The following is a 23,638-nucleotide window of genomic DNA, read 5'->3' as shown; positions in this document are numbered from 1 at the left end:
CAACTCAATCTTACATGATGTGATTGTACAAATGAAAAGATACACTTTCTTTATCATGGGTTGTTTTGTTATTGCTATTTACTGGTTGGTGAAGTTGGCCTTTCTCTTTTCGGCGAAAGCAGCCATGCCTTCCTTTTGGTCGGCCTATAAGACATGTATATCAGCTTCTATTCTCCTGTGTGTACGTGTTTCCCCTTTTATCCATTAAAAAACCTACCGTGCCAAAGAGAGATTGGAAGAGAACACGTTCCCATCGGAGACCAGAAGAGAGAGGAACCTCGAAGGCTATGATAAGAGAGATGATGAGTTTGGTATTCCAAGTGGATGGATGGATCATCACGTGAAATTACTTACACTTGTTGATAAGCTCCTTGGCCATTTGGACGGAACCTTGGCTCATGCTGGCAATCTTACCAGCGGTCTTGATAGCTTCATCAACGAGCTGATCAGCAGGGACAACCTTGCTCACCAAGCCTAGATAAGAATGTGAGTGAGTGACAAAGGGGTTACCACACAAGGTGGGGATGGAGGAAGGAGGAGATGACATACCCAAGTTCTCAGCTTCAGTAGCGTTAAGGTTGACGGAACCGGTCAAAACCATCTCCATAGCCTTGGACTTGCCAACAGCCTTAACAAGACGTTGGGTACCACCGGCACCAGGGATGATGCCCAACTTGATTTCGGGTTGACCAAAGACAGCCTTCTCACCAGCATAGATGATCTAAAGACACACACACACACAGAGCATGTTAGCCTTTACGTTCACCCGAGTCAAGGTTACACCATATACACTACTTACGTCGCAGCTCATGGCCAATTCACAACCACCGCCGAGCTAAAGAGAGCGCGTATGCGCATGTCAGCAAAATACTCTTCATATGTCAACCAACCAACCAACCAACCCTCCACCTCCTTCCCCACACCGACGATGATTTCACATGTCAACTTACAGCATAGCCGTTGACAGCAGCAATGATGGGCTTTTTGACATCAGAGATCTTGGCCCAGTGACCCAACATGTCCTTCTTGTAGGTATCAACAAAGTTGTTATCCTTCATTTCCTTGATATCGGCACCAGCTAGTTTTTTTTGGGGGGGCATATGAGTATGGTGTACATACATTGATCCTACTACACACAACGTACCAGCAAAAGCCTTTTCGGAACCGGTCAAGACAATAGCACCCACATTGGCATCAGCATCATACTTGGCCATAGCCTCGTTGACTTCAGTGAACAAATCATTGCACAAGGCGTTCAAGGCCTTGGGGCGGTTAAGAGTGATCAAACCAACGTTGCCACGGGTTTCAGTGAGAATGTGTTGGTATTCTACCCAAAAAAGTGAATAAAAGGGTTGACGCGTGTGTGTGTGTGTGTGTACGTTGACTACTTACGTTGAAGAACACTGGCACTGCTGAAAGCACGAACGGGGGTGTGTGCAGAGAGAGGCTTGACAATGCGAGGGCTAATGACGTTTCTGAACATTTTGAAAAAGAAAGAAAGAGAAAGACGCGTGAACAAGAAATCAAAGGGCAGCAGGTGTGTAAAAAAAGGCCGTTCACAGGCCGTGGGAAAGCGCCTTCAAATTGATTTTTTATGGGGCACACACACACATACATACCCAAAAGTGCTATATACCTCATCGTCATCATCCAACTATCCGACTTTTCCGATCGTCTCAAGCTTACTAAGCACTTGCATTCACTCTATTGCCATAGCAACATCCATAACCCCTGATAGTAGAATGATCGGGATCCCATCATCATCGAGCAGGAACATGAAATAGGCACGTGTTGGATAAAGCAAAAGGTCGATGGGGGTATAACCGGGGTGGTGTCTTGTGTCAAACAAGGTTCAGCCTAGAAGAAGATTAAAGAAGTTCTGATTCTTACACACTCATCACACGTTTCATGGCTTGTATGTATACTCAAGATCCATTATGCGATTAATGCAATGAGCATGCTCTTACTACTGCTCCTATTTATGCATATTGATCCATATCACACGCAACTACATTATCAGGTACAAAACTTTTGTTCCATTGTCAATCATAGTATTATGTTCATTTCAGGTTGCCAATGGTAGTGCATCATGCACAAGCCCAAGTACCCTGTCAAAAGGGCTGCTGATAGAAAAAGTGTGTATGCTGCGTTTCGAAGGGTGCTGGTAGCTCTATATGCAGTATAGTACATTGATCTCCGCATATGGTAATGGTTGGTGACGGGGCACCAAAGATCGCCGTGGAGGGATTTTTTGGCTCAGTGCATGAGAGAGAGAAAGCGAGACATGGTGTGCACATTGCTTCCACCTTTCAAAGTTGTTAATGCTGCTCCTCGTGTCCTTGCATCATTATCTATAATCGGATCCCTCGTCATGTGTCGTCACTCGACCAACGACTACTTTAAAAGGCTCGCTGGCATAATCAGTATGCCATTTTTCACCAGAGCAGGCATACTTACATACCAGCTATCTACCATTTACATTCCAAAAGTAAAGCATCATCATGTTGTAGGGGATGATGATGATGTGATGGCAAAAAATTAAAATTGCATAGATGTCGCGGTGATACTGCAACGTGAGATTTGCAGCAGCAGTGGTGGTGGTGGCACAGAGGGCTAAGCATTTTGTTTCTGTTTGCTGATCCAGCAGGATTGCCATTTTCTGCATATGCTGCGTACGATAACCACGATCACAAGACCCTCATTGAGACTTCTTTTTTGGAGTTTTTGCTGTACGTACCTTACAGCGCCTCATTCTCTTTTTCTTTTCCTCGCACAACACCACCATGCATTCCTCCTCCTCTGACGACGATGAAACAAAAAGCCACTATGAGCACCATGAATACACCACACACAACATTGTATCATTTGCCGCTGTGACAGAGACAATACATAAACCATCCTCGACTTCAGATGTTCAAAGTCGCAGCTATGATCCCTTTGATCTCGATGTTTATGATGATTCGGCGTCCATGCGCTCGGTTAGCACCTATGCATCCACCCAACAAAATCTTAAACGATCCATGAAATCACGGCATCTTGCGGTATGTCATGCATGACAAACCTCCCCCTTCCAGGCATAACGACAAAGGCTCATATAACATGAAAGCAAACGTACTGATGATGACGACTTTGTGTATACACACACACACATATACACGAACACAAAACCATATAGATGATCTCATTGGGTGGTGTCATTGGCCAGGGCGTCTTTGTGTCCTCGGGTGCTAATCTCAGAGAGGCTGGTATGTGTGCTCTTCTTTATCATAAAGGCACCCTATGAAACCATTGTCTAATACTTTTTTCTTTTACAGGCCCAGCTGGCGTGCTGATAGGTAACAATAACAGCCCTAAGCAATATTCATTTTTCACTTACATTCAATGATGATACATACACAGCATATAGTCTCATCGGCTTTATCGTGTTTTGGGTCGCTTATTCTTTGGGCGAAATGTCAGCGTATATTCCGGTATTGTTTATGTTCCCCATTTTTACATCCTTTTCTTGGATCCCACTACCCTGAATTGCAGCAGCAATTGCTTATCACTTGCCACACCCATCTTTGTATATAGGTATCTGGTTCTTTTACCATCTTTTGTCGTCGTTTTGTAGACGAATCTTTTGGAACGGTGGTGGGTTACAATTATTGGTAAGACAAACGCATCCCATTTGGGATTGGTGCTGTGGCACACACTTGATCCAAGGATTGTCCTTCTTTCCACCCCCTATCATCATCTCAGCCCCTCACACATCTATTATGGTGGATTACTACGTAGGGCCATGTGGTCGGTCATTGTGGCAAGCGAACTTGTATCTATACCCATTGTCATCTCTTACTGGTCCGAGGGCAAGATAGAAGGATGGATACGTACGTAAATCTTATGAAACCAAAAGACATCGCTATTAACTTGAACCCTATTACTAGTCTCATTGGCATCACTTGTAATCATATTCATTGTCAATATGCTTGGTGCAAGAAGCTATGGTGAAACCGAGTATTGGTTCAGCTTGGTAAGAATAATGAACCTTGTGTGTGTGTGTGATCGTTATTAACAGCAGCATCAAATCATAGATCAAGATCCTCACAATTTTGATCTTCATTGTTGTTGGATGCCTTGTCTCAGGGGGAGTGATTGGGTAAAATCATGCAACCTTGTAAAGTCAAGTGCATAAAGTTCTCACACATACCCAATAATAGTGACGAGACCTATGGCTTCAAAAACTGGAGGGACCCAGGTGCTTTCACACCTCAAGGAATCGATGGCATCATCAATTCATTAGCCTTTACTGCCTTTAGCATGCAAGGCATGGAAATTGTTGGCATTACGGTACGCTTGTTGTACAACCTAGTGATAAAAAGGATCACTCAATGTTTTGTGTACGATAGGCTGGTGAGGCTGGCAATCCACGAAAGGTAAAAATGGTATAGCTCCATACGTATATCTATGCTAATACGAGCACGCAGGATGTACCACGAGCCATTCGCAATGTGTTCTGGCGCATTGTCATCTTCTATATTGGAACACGTATGCATGAAATAATCCTCTTGCGCTTACAATGAAAAACTCACGGCATGTATCCTATCTACTACTAGTATTCGTCATGGGCATGATTATCCGATACGATGATGGTATGTGTGTGTCCCCATTGTAACGACCCGTGCCAGACAAAAAAGTATTAATATCGTTGCCATGGATACAGCCCGCTTACTTCCTACCGATGATTTGAATACCGGCAACTTTACTATTTCACAATCACCCTTCACAATTGTATTTACAGAGGGTAAATTGGGCGACGTGGCAGATGTCATGAATAGCATTATCCTAATCACGGTACGTCGTGCTGCATGTGGGGTATTTACAAGCAACCCAATTAACCACAAAGTAGGTTCTTTCATGTGCCAACAGTGGTTTGTACGTTGCAAGCCGTATGTTACTTGCGTTATCACGAGAAGGCATTGCATGGAATAAGCTGGGTAAGAGCTTCCTCTTCCTTTAACAAAAAGAGTCATCTTTTAATACTGGCGCCTTCTTCATATCATAGTGTACATTTCGAAGCGTGGTGTGCCTGTGTATGCATTAATTTGCACAGCGTTAGTGAGCTTGGTGGCATGCACGACATCTCAAATTGCGGATGGCAGTGTATTCTTCGTATTGACACGTATGCCGGGGATGGGTGTTATGATCACGTGGTCAGGGATCACCATTGCGCATTTTCGATTCAGGCGTGCTCTCAAAGCCCAACAACGTAGCCTTGACTGCTTACCGATGCGAGCGCCTTTACATCCTTTTGGGGACTTTTTCGATTTATTAGCTTGTGTGGTGATTGCCGTGATTGCAGGGTACATTTATTTCCCTTCACAAAACGCTATTGGCATTGTAGGCACCTATCTACCACTGTTTGCATGCATTGTTGGATTCATCGTGCTAAAGTTCTGGACGGGCTCAAAGTTGATCCCCTTGGATGAGATTGATCTTGATACTGGAAGATCGGATTATGGTATGCCACCACCACCCCCACCGTCGAGCGAAGAAGAAAAAGCCAACAAGGGTCCTTTGTATTACCGAGTATGGAAACGCTTGGTTCACTGGTTTACTTGACGTATTCTTGCATCATCATCGTGTTGTTGCTTTTCTCTCTACTACACACTATTACATACCCCCACAATCCTTTTTGTAAGCCATACACTTCTTCTACTACATTGTATTATCTATTGCTGTAAACATAAACTCTTCTGTACAAATCGATTCCATTGAATGGGGTTGAGAGCGGAGGTTTTTCATTCATGCATGCCATGCAACGAATTGGATTGACGCTCTTTCACTTTTACTCTTGTTTATTGTTCCTTCGCGTAAACTACGGCGTTCTACCCTACTTCCTACAATCGTTGTCTACGGCATTGACAATTGCAGTAGCGACAAGGTCAAGATCCATTGCGCGCCATGATCAACATTGCACCGTACCTCCCAAAGGTAAAGCTGCCCTCTCCATTACCGTTGATTCCAAGACACCGGATTACTGACAAGCTATGGAATGCAATAGTATATTCGATTACTGCACGCCAACGACGACCATATCGATGTTCCATATAGTCAAACGCAATTTGGAGTTGTGCTGATGGTGGATGTGGCAGGTATTGTCGTATGCTGGGGTTTGGTTCTCATGTGATATGTCAATTTTATTCACCCAGCAACACCTCTTGTCACCTGATAGGGTTTAGTACGGTATGTGTATTATGCAGCTACAAAGTCGAGTGATACAAGCTATTAATATCACACCATCACCACCACTAGTTGCTGACGCTTGCCACTGAGAAGAGCGAATCGGGAGCTGAAGCTATCGCTTTGGAAGTGGGCGCTTATATGGGTGAAGTAAGTCATTGAGTGATCTAGTATGTGACAATGTATTGACTTTGTATCTTAGTGCATCGAAATCATCGAGTTTTATGGTGGCGACGTCGTCAAGGTATGTTCTCTTGTCAATAAGAAAGATGAGCAAATTGGGGCTTACAAATGCATCTAGTTTCTAGGCGACGCTGTGCTTGTCAGTTTTCAACCCAACATATCCAAACGACGACCCACATCAGATCCAAGTGCTACCAGCAGCAATGATGACAATGGTTCTGGTCCTAGCAGAATATCACCACGCAAAAAGAACATGTTGGTACGGCGAGCTGTGGAATGTGGATTACAGCTTTTAGCACGATTATCGCATTATCGAGTATACCTTACAGCCGAAGAACGTACCAAGCATCGTAAGGAGAGTGGCGAGATTGAGCGACGATCACCTGATGCACGCACACCCAACAGCGATTCACATATGAGCATCTTTGATCTGAAAAAGAGTATTCAAGAAAACGACCAAGAGAAAGCGATAAGCCCTGGTATTCAATCAGGATCCATGTCATTTTCAAGATACGGCATTACGAGATGGTTTGAGCGATTGAGACACGCAAGGAAAAAAGTTCAACGTCGAAAGAATTCGAGCAACAGTGGCGTATCGACAAGAAACATCACAGCGATTGATTTGGAGTTGCACATTGCGCTTTCATGCGGTGATATCACCAACATTGTTATTGGCAACACCGAAGTGGATGAATCGGATGTCAATTGGGCAGCACCCATGTATCGCTTGAGCCCTGGATTGGCTTCTACGTTAAGCACTTCACCATCAGCAGCAAGTAATTTGAGTAGCAGCACGAGCTCTAGTTCTCCAGCATCTGATCTCAACGTACCCAAAGAATACTATACCCAGTACCATGGTCGACTCGAATATGCGATTGGAGGACCCGTGGTTGATTCATTGGATGCAGCACTTTCGGTTGCCAAGGCAGGTGAAATGAGTATCACAGCGGATGCCTATGCCTATGTCAAGAATCAAGTCATGCAAGATGATTTGACATATGATTTACGGGATGGTTTCTATGTTGTGTGCAATGTCAATACGCGTCGAAGAGCATCCACTTCGAGCTATGGTCCCTCAACCATGCTGACAGTTCACGGTGGAGGTGTGGGTGCTAGTACCAGCAATAATGCAGCAGCCGATCCTCAAAATCCAAATGCAGAGTACCTGAATGAAATGCCAGGATTAATGCGACGAGCCTCACGCATGAACATTGAGCCGTTGATTCCACGTGTACGCAACAAATCATATATGCAAATCAACATGGACAACAACATGGATCTATGTAAATACATCAATCGCAGTGCCGTATACCGATTACGCTCTTATGGCGATGGCAATTTTCCACCCCAATTTCGAGAAGCTACGATTATGTTTGTCAGCTTGGGAAAAATTGATGTTTCCAAACCCGAAGGATTGAACATAGCACAAAAGGCATTGAGCATCGCCATCAAGATCCTTGTCAGATATGAAGGTCTTTTACAACAATTTGCTGTTGACGACAAAGGTACGTTCATCACGTGTCATGATGTGTTGTGTATTTATGCTAATAGGATTTATAGGTGCCACCATTCTTGGTATTTTCGGATTACCACCCTTATCACATGAAATGGAAGCACCCTTTGCAGCACGCGCATCCATGGCATTACGCGATCGATACAAAGCGATGGGCGCTCTACTTCCTGATTTCTCCATTGCACTTTCCACTGGCAAGATTTTCAGCGCTGTCGTACCACAAGGAAATCCATATCGACGTGATCCTGGCATTGCTGGTGATGCTATTGTTCTCGGCGTGCGTATGCTCAAATTCTCATTTTGCAAACAAGCTGTGGTCTGTGATACCGAGACGAGGCAGCAAATTGGTGGCCTATGCGACTTTGATGATCTCGGTGTCAACTTTGTAAAGGGCAAAGTCAAACCAGTACAGATGTACGGCATCAACGAGTTCAGACACGTGACCATGCAAAAGCGATTATCGATGCACCCTGTTGATGTGGATTTCGTTGGCTATGAAACACAAATGAAGGAGTGTACGGCATTTGCTAATCACTGGGCATCCGCACCCAATCATCACGTGCTTATGGTGGTCGGCTCAAGTGGAACAGGGAAAACTTTCTTTTGCCAAAACTTTCAAAATGCCATTGCATCCACTCATGTCACGTGCTGGTAAGCTATATCATGGATCCAATTCTTTTTCAACAAGAGCTAATTGTTGATATGTTATTAGTTGGTCAACGTGTTCGGAAGGTAAAAATTGCAATTTGACACATATTCAAGATGATGATTGATTGCTAATTATGATCGCTACATACATACATAGTTGAAAAGGGCAACAAGTATTATGGTGTTCGAGGTTTGCTGCTCACTATCATGGAGTTGATCGATTCTCTACCACTGCCAACCATCCAGCCACCGCATCGACAACATTCATTCGGCCGTACACTTGACAGCTCAAATACGGCGACAACGCCAAGCTCTGTGGGGAGTGTTTCTCGAGCAAGCCTATCACGCGGGACAAGCAACAGCGAATGGTTTAAGCGATTGACATGGGGTGGTTCATCTTCAAGGATAACGCCAACCCAAAGCCCAAGCAGATACAATGATCAAGAAATGAGCCGAAGTGACGAAGTTATCTTGTTACGCCACTGCCTTGAGAAATGTGGAGAGGATGAACGCTTTTTACCACTTTTCGCTGCCGTGTTTCCTTCCATTTCGGATGAAACGGGTGAAAACAAGTATACCCGGCGATTGGATTCGCACACACGTGACATGTTGTTGAGTGGTATCATTGTTCGCATCATCCAGTACGCAAGCAGCAATCTCAACTTGGTGCTCATTTGTGATGATATTCAATGTAAGTTTTGATAAGGAAAATGGGGGCGTATAGTATGATGATGATGGAATTGATTCAATCGTTTCTATAGGGTCGGATCCAACATCCGCTCAAATGCTACATCTCATCCATGAAGTTTGCCAGCGTGTATTGCTTGTGATAGCCACTCGACCTGCTCGTGAATACAGTACACCAATGACCGATGAGCTGCGTAAAAGTGGAACAGTCCTCAAGATCAACTTGCATGGATTGACGCATGACAATGATATTGCGGCGGTGATCTTACAATCGTTTCCCAAAGACGTGACCCGTGTTAGCCCGACTATAATGAAGATGGTCAAGGTAATAATCCTATATTTTCAATGGATAGTATACATTCGACATACTCACTCACTTGTATAGAAACGCACAGAGGGCAACCCACTCTATATCAAGTAAGCTGTTCTTTCGGGAAGGTAGCATTCTTTCATTTGCATTAACCTGCTGCTATATATAGAAACATGTCCATCATTATAAAAGAATACAAGTTGGCGATTGTATCTGGAGATCAACTCGTGCCTACCAAAGATCGCAAAGATATGGATGACATTCTGGGAGAAGTGAGTTATGGCCGGTTGATCAAGTTGCAATTCGATCGATTACAAGGATGCTTTCAAGAGTTTTTGACGGCAAGTTGAGAGAGAGAGAGAGAGAGAGGAAAAAGGTGGTTTAGTGAGTGAGAGAATAACATCATTTGTATTGTTAGGTGGCAAGTTGCCTGGATCAGTATTTTGATGTATACGAGGTGCAAGCAGGTGTCGGCGCTGACAATGCAATTTTCAAGAACCTGAATCCCAAAAAGATCCACGCTGAGATTAAGAAGCATGATTTATACCGATTCCTTCGGCAAAGTGAACCAGCCGGCAATGTTGGGGAGAATACGCTTGAAGTCTATGCATTTACCCATGTCAGTATTCCAAAGAGCATCTACGACATCACCTCGTTTGAAACGCGCAACACATTACACAAGCGCCTTGCACGTTACTATGAGTCCCAGCTGAATCAGGAAAATTACGTGCAGCTCCTTGGAAAGGTGACACGACATTATCTTGAGACCGACATGTTGGATAAGCAATTGTATTACTTGGAGGCATTAGCGGATCTCGACATGCGCTCAAACTTGATATCCGAAGCGACAAGCAACTTGCAAAACATTGCCAATATCCTAAACGACAATGAGGACATTTCATCACGATACGGCCTTATGCACAAGAGCAACATTTATCGTCGTCTGGGAATATGCCTTACCATGCGCAGCGATCACTGTTCAGCCGAAAAGTATTTGCATATGGCATTGAAATGCCTTGGGATGCCATGGCCTACGAACAGCGGCCAATTCGTGCTAGAGTTTTGGAAAGGACGTCTAAAGCAATTTCATCACCGACACATGGGGCGTCGATGGCACTCAAAAAAGACAATGGTTACCAAGGAACTTGGTCGACGTATCACTGAAATCATGATGCAGCTCTGCAACATTTATTACTTTTGCGGCGAGGGCGAGAAATTCATCTACGCATGTCTGAAAGGATTGAATGTTTGTGAATCGATGAATGACGTGGGCAGCCGATACACCTTTTTCTTATCGCGCATGGCCTTGCTTAGCTGGATTAATGGGCATATCGATGACAGCGTCTACTACATGAGCAGAGCATTTGACTACATGGGACCCAAGCTCGAACCAGGCACACTCAATATTTGCGCTATCCTTTGTTTTGGAGCCGGCCAGTTTGCAAAAGCAGATCAGTATCTTCAAAGGTCCATTGACTTGACACGTACATTGGGTGTGGTTACGGATTGTCAAGAGTTTTATCGCGCCGTACGCGTCTTGGTGACAATGCGACTCTTTCAGGGGTCACTTGACGATTCAAAGTTTGAGCAAGGGCTTATGCAATTGATGGCTGATACTGGACACCGCAACAATGATCATGAGGTCCAAATTCATCTTGCTATATACCAGGTTGCCAATACGTGCATCAAATGGCGTTTGCATAATGCAAGTCCATATATCCTCTGGCTCGAATCCAAAATATCAACCACCTCTGAATATAATCAAATGGCTATACACGGTGTCCTCGTATGCTATTACTCTCGCCATGGTGATCACCTCCGTGCATTGGAACATACACGTGGATTGCTGGATCTTTTACCAGCACTCAGCATGTCGGGTATGTAATGAAACAAGTGAATGGGGAACTTTTTTACTCATATTAACATGGCTTTTTTCATTTTGAAAAGTCAACCTATTCCCTGTCATTGGGCTCATGTTTTTGATTATGGCTATCTACAAGTCAACAGAGAGCGGATCATTTGTATACTGGCACGCAATACAAAAAGACTACAGCAAGTACGTGTCGTTCGTCAATCAGATCATTCGAGCTTTGACCCGGGTCAAATATTGGAGTGTCACACAACCATTCATTTATCTCGCGCGTGCATTGCCATACCTTGTTACAAACCGTACAGTGGAAGCGTATAAGGTATGTATGATGTATAAATGGAAAGGTGCAGCTTGATTAATATGGGCTACTATCTATCATAGATCCTTCACAGTGGCATGGTCGATCTAGCACCTACAATGCACGAGATCCCCTTCCTTCGAGGATACTATTTATCCAAGCTGGGTCGTTTTGCATTTACGATGGATGACCGTATCGCATGGACCAGGGAAGCTGAAAAGCTATTTCGTGAAGTCAACGTACCGGCCCAGTTTTATTGCAATCCTAATCCTACCGCGGCACCTGAAGATGCCTTACAGCTTGAGCATTCAAATTCTATCGATGATAGTGCCTCGATGACCGCTACAAACGACACCTCATCACGCAGAGCAAGCAAGAACGACATTGACAATAAGCCAAACAACAATGATGACGACGACGACGATAACAGCAGCAGTAATAGCGATAGCACGATAAGTGCACAAGAAGAAGAGGAAAATGACTTTGGAGATATCACATCAGCAGCACAACAACAACACACGACGAGGGAACAATAATAAGATGTATACCCCCAACCCCCTCTTTTGCTGGTGTGCCATGTCCACATCCCCACTTTGTACAATAATACATATACTTTGGTATTCCTTGTTGTAAATTTATATGATGATAGTAAAATTGCAATGAAAATATTACACAGTGTGCAATTTTAGATGTACTACTACGTATACATGAGATGATAGGCCAAGATGAAATAGAGGAGATGTTATTAGAAGAGAAGAGCGCTACCCAGCACAGCAGAGGCAGCACCCAAAGAAAGACCCGTCAACAAGCGAGAAGCACTGCTTTCGCCATCTTGATTGCCTTGGCTATCAGAGGAAGAGGAAGAAGGTTGTGGTGTCACTTCCTTGGTGATTGTAAGCTTGGGTGCAGGCTTTTCAGTCTCGGTTTCTTCAGCAGCGACCCAAGCATTGGTGGCATTCTCACTATGAAACAAAAAAGAATGAGCGACATCTTGTTGATGCAACAACAATGAAAACTTGTACATACCATTTTTGAATGGTAGGGAAAAGAAGGGTGACATTATGTTGGCTCACATCGACATTGGGGATATCAATGATGAGGCCAAATCCTTGATATTGGTGTGCATCAAGGTTACCACCCGACCATGTAATGTTGCTCACTTGAGAAGAGTTATCCGTACGATGGGTCAAGGTAAGATTCTACAATGGAGTGGGGGGGTCAATATCACATGCTGCTGAATAGGTTAAGCTCGTCAACAACAAGAACTTACCCAATTCTCTACTTCAAGTGCCTGGATGTTGGTCACTTCCTTGGGAACAGAGACAGCCAATTCAATCGTGTTGGATCCATTGCATCCATGACCAATGCCAATACTGGTATTGAGAACGGATCCAGGCTACAATGATTGTGTTAATTGTTGACCTAATCGTTCATGATGTATCTTCTTACCAAAGCTTCATCCACAGAGAATTCGGCATGAGCAAAAGCACCACCAATGGCAGTAAGCATCAAAGCAATGGAAGAAAGAGCAGCAGCAACCATGGTATAATAAAAGAAAGGTGGATCAGGTGGTGGGATCAACAAACAATGACACGAGTAGTTCTTTGATCCAACAACTAAGACGATCCCCTTTTTATGCTTTTTCTTTAGAAAAGTCACCGGTGAACAAGATGTGGAAAGCAAAATTCCCTCAAGATGGGGTCACTACCCGGTAAACCCGCTCGCGTGGAACCATTGCAAATCTTGTTACTTACATGTTTGATAAGATCTCAATGCATTACTCTCGTTTTCGCTTGTTTTTACCTTCCATCATGCTTGAAAGATAGGATCATCGTATAATGGATCATGGAGATGTAGATCACATCTCTTTTTCTTTCTCTCTCTCGCGCGCGCCATGACATGCATGAAGCAACAATAACATACGTCGATCTCTTCCAGTTGTTCTATAAAAATGGATGGGCGTTGTTTGTTGGTGACAAAAAGGTGACACCGGGGTTATCCAATAAAAATGCTTGATGCAGCAGAAAGCTCGCATCACCACCACGACCACCACCAAACCAACCTTCTTCATAGAAAGATAGGTACTCCATTCTTTTGTTTGGAGATGCTATAGTCTAATTATTTAAATAAACAACTCAAGATACTTATTGCATGTTACAAATACTTTGACACAGGTAGTCATGATAAGCGTCTCATCAAAAATGTGAAAGCAACTCGCATGACTGGTGGTGGTGGTGGTGGTTTGGGCGACGAGGAAAATTTCGGGGAGAGGGGGGGATTCAACTCTATTTGGTTCCACGGTATTTCCAAGGCAACGGATGGGGAATTGAAAAATTTTGTGGCACGTAGCAAAGTATGGCGTGGTGTCTACGATGAGATTTGAAAAGTAAATGGGCACCATGGTTACCATCACTGATGGTTGTAAAAGGTGTGAGCTTTCATTGTTGTATTCATGTCATGTGCTCATGATGATGATGATTCGTCACCATCATCGATCTTGCACGTCCAAGGTGCTGACCATGACTAGGGCGAAATCTATTGGTGCACCCGTACCCAGCTCAATCCAGGGTACTTTCCAAAAGCAGCTACCCAAAAAGTGAACGGCAATCCACCCCTCTCGAAAAACTATAAATAAGGGTGCATCCCAAGGCCCATTTCTTTTCTTCATTGCCTCTGTTCTGTAATCAGATCGGATAAATCTTTCGCCTTTTACTAAAGATTTCCGTGGCTGCGGAACACAAAGGAGGTTAATCACAATTTTTTGACCCCAATTGGGTTTTATCCCAAACCTCTCTCTCTTTATTGAAAATGAAAATGATAAAATGAAGCAATAGTCACTTAAAGTGTTTTACTCGGCCAATCATAATGAAGGTGGGTTTTATTTATCGGCTTAATACATTTGCATCATCCTTGTTAAGTGCGGTAAACGCCATGACTTCATTGGGCTGAGAGAAATCAACATGCATGCTTGGTGGAGAATGTTGTCGTAACTTGACGTTGGCCTCTGCAAATACTTTTTCAGTCATTTCATCCATGCCATACGACCTGGAGTAGACCACTTCCTTGACACCAATTTGTACAATTTTGATGGCACATCCTATAGAGAGATGACATCTGTTAGTGGGTGGTCCATCATCATCACTCACCACTCCTTCTTTTCATATTTACCAAGACAAGGACATCTATGTATGATTCACATTGCATCAGCTTTACATGTCCCATTGTTATCCCATTTCCTTTTTATATCTTACGTGTTGCAATAAAGAACGACACCATGACCAAAATCCACGCGCGATCGTCCCGCTTCCAAGAGGGCGTTTTCTTCTGCATGCATGCACAAACACCGATCGAGACCCATACCACAAGGTGCATTGCCGTTACACCTTCCACAACCGCCTTCATTGCAATTACGTAATCCACGAGGTGTACCATTGTATCCAGTAGCCACAATACGCGAGTCTTTGACAAGGATGCATCCTACACGTCGTTTCATACAATTGGATCGACGCGCTGCGAGATCGGAAAGATGCATAAAGTAGGTATCCCACGAGGGTCGAAGGCGTTCTGGGTTGGTGAGATCGAGTTTTAGCAGCTGTTCACGAAATGCACTTGTGTTGATGCTGGTATTGGTGATGCACACGTCCGCTGTTGCCATAATACTATGCAAGGATGCGCTGTCGTTTTGTGGATAAAACATGACCGCGTCGTCATCTTGAACAAACTTTTCCATCGACATGATCTCCTTGGACCTGCGTGTGAAGTAGTAGTGAGCCATTTGGATCATCCACCCTCATCGTGTGTTTGGGTCCCCTTACGTTCCAAGATAACGTTGAAATCGAAGCGAGATGGGAGCATTCACAGATACTAAAAGGAAAAAGGGACGCTTCCTAAAACGAGTGAGCCATCCACCCCTCCTCACATTCAATTGTCATATCCTCCTTACTGTGCATTCTCTAAACAAGGTGCATCGATATCGCAAGTGACAAAGTTCTCACGCCAGCGTTCAGTGACATGGTTAAGCAAGGTGTCAAATGTCGGAAAACTCAAGGCATTGTCGTGGCAAGGACGTTCCTCATGTGGACTTGAATCGAGCCTTAGCATTTGGAATCCATAGTCTTGGATAAGAGTCTCGGCAATAGTATGCTTGCCACTGCATCGTGGGCCAACAATGCCGATGAACATGGAAGAGAAAAGTAGCAGAGAGAGAATAAGGTAATAACACCAAACCAACCTCTTGAGAAACAAAATTTATTGATTGGACTGTGTCAGGCACGCATCATCGACTACGCCAATGTTGTTTTTATGTTATTACCACCATCGATCAGATAGCGTACACATTCATGATAATAATACATTTCATTGTCTGATATCCCTTAACTGGTTATGGGTGTCGTCGCACCTAAGCCAAGCATGGTCTTTCATGATGACGCAAATACAAAATCCAGCGCTTAGGCCATCATGTAACGAAGACTGTTACATAATTCGTAAGCGATTGAGAAAAGCTATCGAGCTAAAAAGACCTTTGTATGTTTTATCATCAATCCAAGGCATGGAATTGCCGCTTCCATCACGATTTGCACCTACTTTTTTATGGGCCACGTTGATCTAAGAAGCCGCATCCACAGACTTTTTTGCTGATACAATCAATGGCCTTGGAAATATATGATCCGGCTACATGTTGGCGAATCCTGTTGGGTGAACATTGCAGCCAACAGATGGGGTCGGCTTAGATTGACCGTTTACGCCCACACTCCCATGTTGGATCACCATGATGGATGATGGTTTGTTCACACGCTCCTATGCAGGTATAGCAGTAGTGTCATGCTACATACTCTACTACTAGCGTCTATCCCCCAAATATACTCATTGCACAAGTGCCTCGGAATGATGCACAAAAGGTCTTTTCCTTTTACCGCGTAATGTGCTACGAGGGTATCCATTATCCAGTGCATCACTTGGAGGTCCGCATGCCTGGATGTGTGCACCAAGTACAACCGATTCATCTTTATTGTGCAATCCCTTGTCAAACGATCGATCATTCGATCAATTCAGATGCACCTTTTTGTCTTGTATTTCCACCCGCCGTTGGTGACTATCCACTTATACCCCCCTCCCTCCCCTCATTGATCAATCATGATTCATGTGCATATAACCCATCATCAACAACACCTCCCTTTACACCGCGCATATCGATTCAAACCTGGTGAACCGAGGAGTGATCGGCAAAGCACCAAATATCTGAGTTTATCGAGTTTTCATCCACCTTAATGGATATCCAAGGGCCCTCGTAGTCTCCCACCCCCACCCCGCCTCCTCATATCCATTTTTATCTCAAGTTGATTTGATGGCACAAAGCCCACACACAACACATGATCGATTCTTTTTTACCCAACAATTGCTTTTGAATCATAACAAAGCCATCATCATCATCGTCCGGGAGTTGACGGAGGCTCAAAACGAAAAGCACGTTGCATTAGGTTAAACTACTTGCTAATTTCAGATTGTTCGTTGGATGACGGACTTGGCCAAATGAAATTTGATGTGGTCTGTACTACACTAATTGAAAGGGGTTTGTCGTCGGTGTGCCGAGACACATGCATACAATAGCCCGCCATTTTTTAATGTGATCCTTGGGCAATCAACCGCTAATCTCCCTTTTTTCTTTCCCTTTCCGCTCGTTTGTACTTGATATGTCTCAACGCAACCACCACGTTTTTATTATTATTCAATGATCGAGATCGGCACCGCCCACCAGCATAGAAACACAACAACAACAACAACAACAACAACAACACATCTTCAATCTCCTTCACCACCGCCACGTCCTACACGTTCCCCTCCCAACATTCCCACCACCACCACTACTACTATTACTTGTACTGTATTACAAGATAATCAACAATCCAAAGACCATAACAACAACAATAACACTTTACGTACACCACCTGTACGTCTCGTTCCTTCAGCATCTGCTTCCACTCGCATTTCAAAAAAGCTATGGTCAGGCACCATACAACCCCAGCAAATGAATCAAAGGAATTCATCACCACCCCAATCATGCGATACCAATTTAAGTGATACTACTACTACTACTACTACTACTACAACTACAACTACGCCTATTGCTACAACTACAGCTTCTACAACAACAACAAAACGACGACTCCCCAAGTTCTGGCAACAACAGCAACATGCAACAACAACAACAACATCTACTGACTCGGCTAAACCACCTTCATCCAGTTTTAGTTTACGTTCTTTAAAGCAACGTGCGGAGGAAGGGGTTGCAAAACGTTCTCTCTTTTCTCAAAAAGCCAATCCCACTTTTGAACATGCAGCAGCCCCATTGAACAAACAACAACAACAATCGCACGTCGTTTATCGTCGTCACGCCTCTGTGCCAGCTTCTGGATGCTCCATTCTCAATGCACCTTCAACACTCGAGCAATCATTGTCACGCATTCGCCGCCAGTATCGACAACAAGATACAACGATGGCTCTTGAGAATTTGAAGCACGTGATCTCCTTGCTGAATCGCCACGCATATTATCGAAAGAGACTCGCCTCTCGACGCGAACGGTTCGATTCGTTGCGTGAAGATAATGTATGTATGATGGTGATGTTGTCATGATGGTTTATCACTGAAAGGCATTGACATGGTTTTCTCTCCCTTTTAGTTGGAAGATACGATGAAAGAATTAGAATCAGCATGCAAGACGCACCCTGTATCCCACATTGACAGGGTCGATCCACAAAGGTTTACGCTCGAGTTACCGCAATGCATCTTGGATGATCCACCCCCTGATTATACAACGGCATGGCCTGAACATTTGGATACACAAGCATCATGGTTCCGTCACCATTTTGTTGGAAAGCCATACACGACATTAGTTCGCAAGCACCATGCCAACGATGATGTCATGGTGATCTCGGTTGTCTATGACGACGATGCCTCTTCATGTACATGCGACTTGTATCGTGTTATCATCCGATCCAACGATTCACAGGCAAGTTCCCATGACAACCCGTCACCACCCATCCATCATTCATACTAATAGAGACGCTTCCTTCATAGTATGCTGGACATTATCTTGTAGAATCGCCACCCTCTTCAGCGATGCCCATGGCAGCTGCTCAAGTCGTTCATATGGCACAACCTGCTCTGGATTTAGCAGAATTCCAAGAATTGTCAGTGGAAACGACCATCCTCACGGGTATCGAAAAGGAGCTATTGCGCTTGGATGAAATTGATGTAAGTCCATTTTCCCATCAACATGGATGATGTTATTTATTCCTCTCTCTCTCTCCGTTAGGCAACCAAACATCACAAGTTTGGCGTATTGACGGTGCAAGAAGGACAATCCACTGAACAAGCTTGGTTTTCTAACACTGGATTGACACCCAATTTGGAACGTTTATTGGAGACCATTGGCACACGTGTGGAACTCAGGGGTTACCAAGGATATACAGCTGGTCTGGATACGAGAGGTATGTATGGAGCAATTCATTCTTTGTGACACTATGTGTGCACGTGCATGTACTAATGTCACTTTTTTTTATCAGCGGGTGAATCAGGCACCATTTCCTATGCGTCAAGTTGGCGTAATCATGATGTGATGTTCCATGTAGCCGCCTTGATGCCCTTACGTACTAATGATACTCAACAAGTCCATCGCAAACGTCATATTGGCAATGGTAAGTAGGAGTAGGAGTAGGCGACGTATGCAATGTAGTAGTAGTAGTGATTGACCTCATGTCTTAGATATCGTGTGTCTGGTGTTGGTGGAAGGCAATGCCAAATTTGATCCATCCAAAATACGATCTCAATTTCTACATATTTTCATTGTGCTACAACCCATTCCTGGCACAGATCAATGGAGGTATGTATGTGTGTCTGTTATTACTACAATGAGCAATAGCCAATTCATTATGCTTTAAAAAGTGTTCAAGTGATCCGCAACACCAATGTGCAAACATTTGGCCCTACTATTCCTGATATCCTTGGTTCGGATCAACTACGTGATTTCTTATTGTTAAAGAGTAAGCAAATACAATTATATATAAGAGAGATCCAATGAATCACTCATATCATGTTTTTAGTGATCAATGGTAAATGTGCAGCTGTCAAATCAGAAAAGTTTGCCAGACCTAGTAGCAAAGCACGTGCCGGCATTCTATGCAACATTGCCCAAATGGTGCCATCACCCTCATCAGTCAACAACAACAATAGTCCCTCTCCTTCACCACCGTCAGCTGATTTGACGCCAACGCCTTCAAGATCCACCTTGCTGAAAAGAGGATTTACACGACGCAGGCGTCGTACAAGTGGCAATGGTGGTACCACCTCTACTCAACCAGCTCTTATTCCAGAAGAAGATGAAGATGAACAACATGGTATGTCACCACCACCACCATCATGGATGGTTTTTCGTGCTGACATTAATATATATATATAGGCGCATCATCAACAAGATCTCGTGCCCACAATTTAGTGTCCAACATGATCCACCGGGGTGGTAGTAGTGGTAGCAACAGCAACAACATCTCACGATCCAAGACATATAGTCGACGTCCCAATGCCCAGACTAGCTTGAAGAGAAACAATACTGCCAAAACCAGTTGAAAGATTAAAAACAAAAAGGAGGAAGAGTCTAAAGCGTTGTTTAATGTATAAGGCATTATGTCTGTTGTTTTTATCTTTGTACACATGGAGGAGAAACAAGATGGGTTTTCTAAAACAAAACAACACACTATAGTAACAAGAAGATGAAAAGAGAGGGCGAATAGGATGGTATATCATGGTAATATAGATGTGGCGTAAACGGCTTTAAAATGGTGTGGGTGGTGGTGGTACGCGACGACTAGCGTATGTTCCCATGGGAGGTTTCCTTGGTAAAGGAGGAAGTGCACTAGGTACAGGTGGAGGTAAAGATGTCGGTGGAGGAAGAGCTGGTGGTGGCAAGTCTATAGGATGATTACTATTATTGTGATGGTGTTGGTGGTGGCGCATTGAAACAGGATGTCTTGGTACAGGATGGGATGGCGGAGGAGGAGGAGGTGGTGGACCGTTCGGGGGTGGAGGTGGAGGTAGTGGTACTGATCGATGTATATAATCGGTGGAGGGTGGAGGAGGTGGTGGAGGAGGTGGTGGAGGAGGAGGTGATCGTTGTTGTTGTTGTTGTTGATCCAAGGATACTAAGGATGAAGATGCGGTACCCATAAGAGGTCGTTCACTGTTTTCTGGAGATGTTGACACTGGATAACTCTCATCTGAAGAAGAACGACGTCGATCATACGGCATCATATTCTCCATTTGATATGCCTGTTGTTGTTGCTGAACACGATAATCTTGTCGACGTTGTTTCTGTTGTTGTTGGTGCTGTTGGTGCTGTTGTTCTTGATAATCCAAGGGTGGTAATAATCCTGATGGAGGTCGCCAATCCGTATTGTGTTCTTTACCAACACCTGCTCTTGCCATCTTTGCCAATTCTTCCATTTTGACCAAATCATTCGTTGAAAGTGGTGTTGCTGGTTTTTGGCTGACATAATCAAGTACACTTGCATGATAGGTTCCTGCAGCTTTGGTGTGTGATTGAATTTGTTGTTGATGTACGGATTCACCTCCACCAATGGCAATCCCCACAGCTGCTGCTGCTGTTCCTGTTCCTGTTGCTGCACCTACACCTGCACCTGCCGTTGTATTGGTACCTGTGCTACCATTGGAATAGCGACCAGGCTTCTCTCCTGGATGCGTCTTGGTCATCTTTTGTGCCCATCGTCGCTGTTCCAACTCCCTTCGTCGCATGGCATTTTCCTCAGGCTTCGTGTAATCGAATATCAAAAACTTGTCTTCCATCATTTGCCGTTCTGGTGACTGATCAACACCTTCATTATGCACAGACTGGCTACGTTGCGATGTATGGGCGTGGGATGCGGCACTCTTTTTGGGATTACGCTTGCGTACGATCAAAGGATTATCTTCCAATAGAATCTCTTCCAATTCATGGGTTGGATCAAAGTTGGCACGTTTGCTCTATAAAATAAAAAGATGGATCAGTGATCAATCAATGGGGGGCAAGCATGATCCCCCACACCCCATCCAAACTTACATCGGGTATAAATGGTGGTGTACATTGCTTATTGGCAAGAAGATCCCATTGGATGTTTCTAAACCAAGCATGATTCATCAAATCTCGAAAACCACGTTCCTTGACCCCAAGTCGACGATTGACATCGCGTGTAAGTAACCCCTTTACAAAGTCAATGGCTTCAGGCGAGACACGCGCATTCTCAGGGAAAATCACTGGTTCATGCATGATAGCGTGTTGTAATGCATCATTTGTTTTTCCACGAAATGGTCGCTATAGAAACGAGAATCCATCAGCACGTGTAAAGGGTTACAAACTCGTGGCCTCGCCTCCATCATCATCATCCTTGACTTCTATCCCTTTCTCTCCAATTGCCTTTTTTAACCATCGCTCCGTACCTTGCCAAACATCAACTCGAAACACACCACGCCAAGGGACCACCAATCCACTGATGCATGATATCCTCGCTTTGCCAACACTTCAGGTGCCATGTATGCCATTGATCCCGCCACGGATGTTAAAGGTTTGGACTCTGAGAACTGAACAGCAATATTGAAATCCGTCAAGTGTGCATGGCCAAGTTCATTCAATAAGATGTTGTCTGGTTTGATATCTCTGTAAAGGAAGATGCATGAGGGATATGGAAAAAAGGATAAAAGAAAATTCCAGTTACCTGTGCACCACTTTATGGCTATGTAAATGGCGTAAACCCAATGCAACTTCAGCAGCATAAAACTGAACATAGGCTTCTGGCATCACGCCCAATCGATCAAGATGGAATCGCAAATCACCGCCAAGCATCAGATCCAACACCATAAACAAGTTGTCATCATCTTGGAATGCATAACGAAGGTTGACAATCAAATCATGTGACACTTGTTCAAGGATACGTCGTTCACAAATGATATTCTCGACAGCTCGCATCTGGATACACTTGGTCTTGTTGATATACTTGAGTGCATATAGCTTTTTGGTACGTTTGTGCTGGACAACTCGAACTTTGCCAAAGGCGCCCTTGCCCACGGATCGCAATAGCGTGAAATGTGACAGATCGACTGAATAAGGAGGTCCATTAGCACCATGCCCATGCCACTACCAACCACACTTTACGATGCGCCCCTTCCCATACGGCCCCTTGCCCTGGATTGTTTGCATACCTTCACCATCAAGATCGAGTGAACTTTGACTACAGCAAACAGCACCCATCAAGTAACCGGGTTGTATTCAGTAGTGGTAGTAATGCAATGGAGTATAGGAAATGAGAATAAGGGTGCTTTGATTCGAAGCCGAGTAGTAGTAGTGATAGTAATAAAGAAGAAGACGAGGAGAGTGAAAACAAAGAAAAGGTCGATAGATTATAGTAAGGTGATCAATATCCCATATTGTTGTGTTCAAGATAGCTGGGGAAAAGAATGCAACACACACCCAAAAGACAACACAAAGCACGCTCTCACTCGAATGTATCTTTTTCCTCTCTTTCTCGCTCTTTTTTTTCCCCAAAGTCCTACATAAAGTAGTCAAACTAACTAACTGCCTTATCCTCTGTAACACATGATCTGGCCGTGAAACAATCTCACTCACACACAAAAACGCACATATCAAATAATTTCTTTCTCATCTGCAGGTACCAAACATTGACCTTTCCAAGATGGACAAGGAGCGCGTGCATGATATCGATTTAGCCAACCACTTTTTCCGAAACATTTCGTACCCATTTTAGTAAAACCAGGCTGTGTATGTGTATATGCCATTGTTTGATGTTATGTCGTCGATGGATGATGTGTGTGTGTGTGTGCGTGCGTGTGAGCATCCTCCCCAA

The 23,638-nt window shown here is 44.0% G+C and overlaps 7 protein-coding genes across 7 annotated transcripts; 3 read left to right on the top strand and 4 right to left on the bottom strand.

Moving 5' to 3' along the window:
• Positions 1–78: 78 nt before the first annotated feature.
• O0I10_005055 (uncharacterized protein) lies at positions 79–1,483 on the bottom strand (the record flags this gene model as incomplete). Its single annotated transcript, XM_058485103.1, has 8 exons — positions 79–144; positions 218–285; positions 355–474; positions 550–721; positions 800–835; positions 951–1,078; positions 1,145–1,327; positions 1,393–1,483. The coding sequence occupies 8 exons, from the start codon at positions 1,481–1,483 to the stop codon at positions 79–81; spliced, it is 864 nt and encodes a 287-aa protein (XP_058344253.1).
• A 1,300-nt stretch (positions 1,484–2,783) lies between these two features.
• Positions 2,784–5,601, top strand: O0I10_005054 (uncharacterized protein; the record flags this gene model as incomplete). Its single annotated transcript, XM_058485102.1, has 15 exons — positions 2,784–3,041; positions 3,176–3,245; positions 3,315–3,335; positions 3,400–3,470; positions 3,574–3,650; positions 3,778–3,869; positions 3,927–4,012; positions 4,074–4,138; positions 4,200–4,329; positions 4,389–4,415; positions 4,467–4,527; positions 4,596–4,631; positions 4,703–4,833; positions 4,889–4,976; positions 5,045–5,601. 15 exons carry the CDS (start codon positions 2,784–2,786, stop codon positions 5,599–5,601), a joined length of 1,770 nt encoding a protein of 589 aa, XP_058344252.1.
• A 342-nt stretch (positions 5,602–5,943) lies between these two features.
• O0I10_005053 (uncharacterized protein) lies at positions 5,944–12,267 on the top strand (the record flags this gene model as incomplete). Its single annotated transcript, XM_058485101.1, has 15 exons — positions 5,944–5,973; positions 6,044–6,082; positions 6,135–6,215; positions 6,295–6,372; positions 6,425–6,466; positions 6,524–7,910; positions 7,966–8,569; positions 8,631–8,650; positions 8,724–9,257; positions 9,328–9,578; positions 9,639–9,670; positions 9,733–9,904; positions 9,982–11,440; positions 11,511–11,752; positions 11,815–12,267. The coding sequence occupies 15 exons, from the start codon at positions 5,944–5,946 to the stop codon at positions 12,265–12,267; spliced, it is 5,424 nt and encodes a 1,807-aa protein (XP_058344251.1).
• A 209-nt stretch (positions 12,268–12,476) lies between these two features.
• On the bottom strand, positions 12,477–13,273 carry O0I10_005052 (uncharacterized protein; the record flags this gene model as incomplete). Its single annotated transcript, XM_058485100.1, has 4 exons — positions 12,477–12,693; positions 12,758–12,930; positions 13,002–13,127; positions 13,181–13,273. 4 exons carry the CDS (start codon positions 13,271–13,273, stop codon positions 12,477–12,479), a joined length of 609 nt encoding a protein of 202 aa, XP_058344250.1.
• A 1,340-nt stretch (positions 13,274–14,613) lies between these two features.
• O0I10_005051 (uncharacterized protein) lies at positions 14,614–15,913 on the bottom strand (the record flags this gene model as incomplete). Its single annotated transcript, XM_058485099.1, has 5 exons — positions 14,614–14,828; positions 14,900–14,913; positions 14,983–15,480; positions 15,547–15,618; positions 15,675–15,913. The coding sequence occupies 5 exons, from the start codon at positions 15,911–15,913 to the stop codon at positions 14,614–14,616; spliced, it is 1,038 nt and encodes a 345-aa protein (XP_058344249.1).
• A 1,546-nt stretch (positions 15,914–17,459) lies between these two features.
• On the top strand, positions 17,460–20,354 carry O0I10_005050 (uncharacterized protein; the record flags this gene model as incomplete). Its single annotated transcript, XM_058485098.1, has 9 exons — positions 17,460–18,335; positions 18,409–18,738; positions 18,807–18,983; positions 19,045–19,219; positions 19,295–19,426; positions 19,494–19,611; positions 19,674–19,771; positions 19,832–20,125; positions 20,188–20,354. 9 exons carry the CDS (start codon positions 17,460–17,462, stop codon positions 20,352–20,354), a joined length of 2,367 nt encoding a protein of 788 aa, XP_058344248.1.
• A 204-nt stretch (positions 20,355–20,558) lies between these two features.
• Positions 20,559–23,025, bottom strand: O0I10_005049 (uncharacterized protein; the record flags this gene model as incomplete). The annotated part of the gene is made up of 5 exons (XM_058485097.1): positions 20,559–21,764; positions 21,841–22,092; positions 22,218–22,434; positions 22,493–22,874; positions 22,977–23,025. The coding sequence occupies 5 exons, from the start codon at positions 23,023–23,025 to the stop codon at positions 20,559–20,561; spliced, it is 2,106 nt and encodes a 701-aa protein (XP_058344247.1).
• Positions 23,026–23,638: the final 613 nt, after the last annotated feature.

Source organism: Lichtheimia ornata, assembly GCF_029851405.1.
Source record: "Lichtheimia ornata isolate CBS 291.66 chromosome Unknown scaffold00019, whole genome shotgun sequence".
NCBI classification, from domain to species: Eukaryota; Fungi; Mucoromycota; class Mucoromycetes; order Mucorales; family Lichtheimiaceae; genus Lichtheimia; species Lichtheimia ornata.
This window is presented reverse-complemented; position numbering and strand designations above follow the sequence as displayed.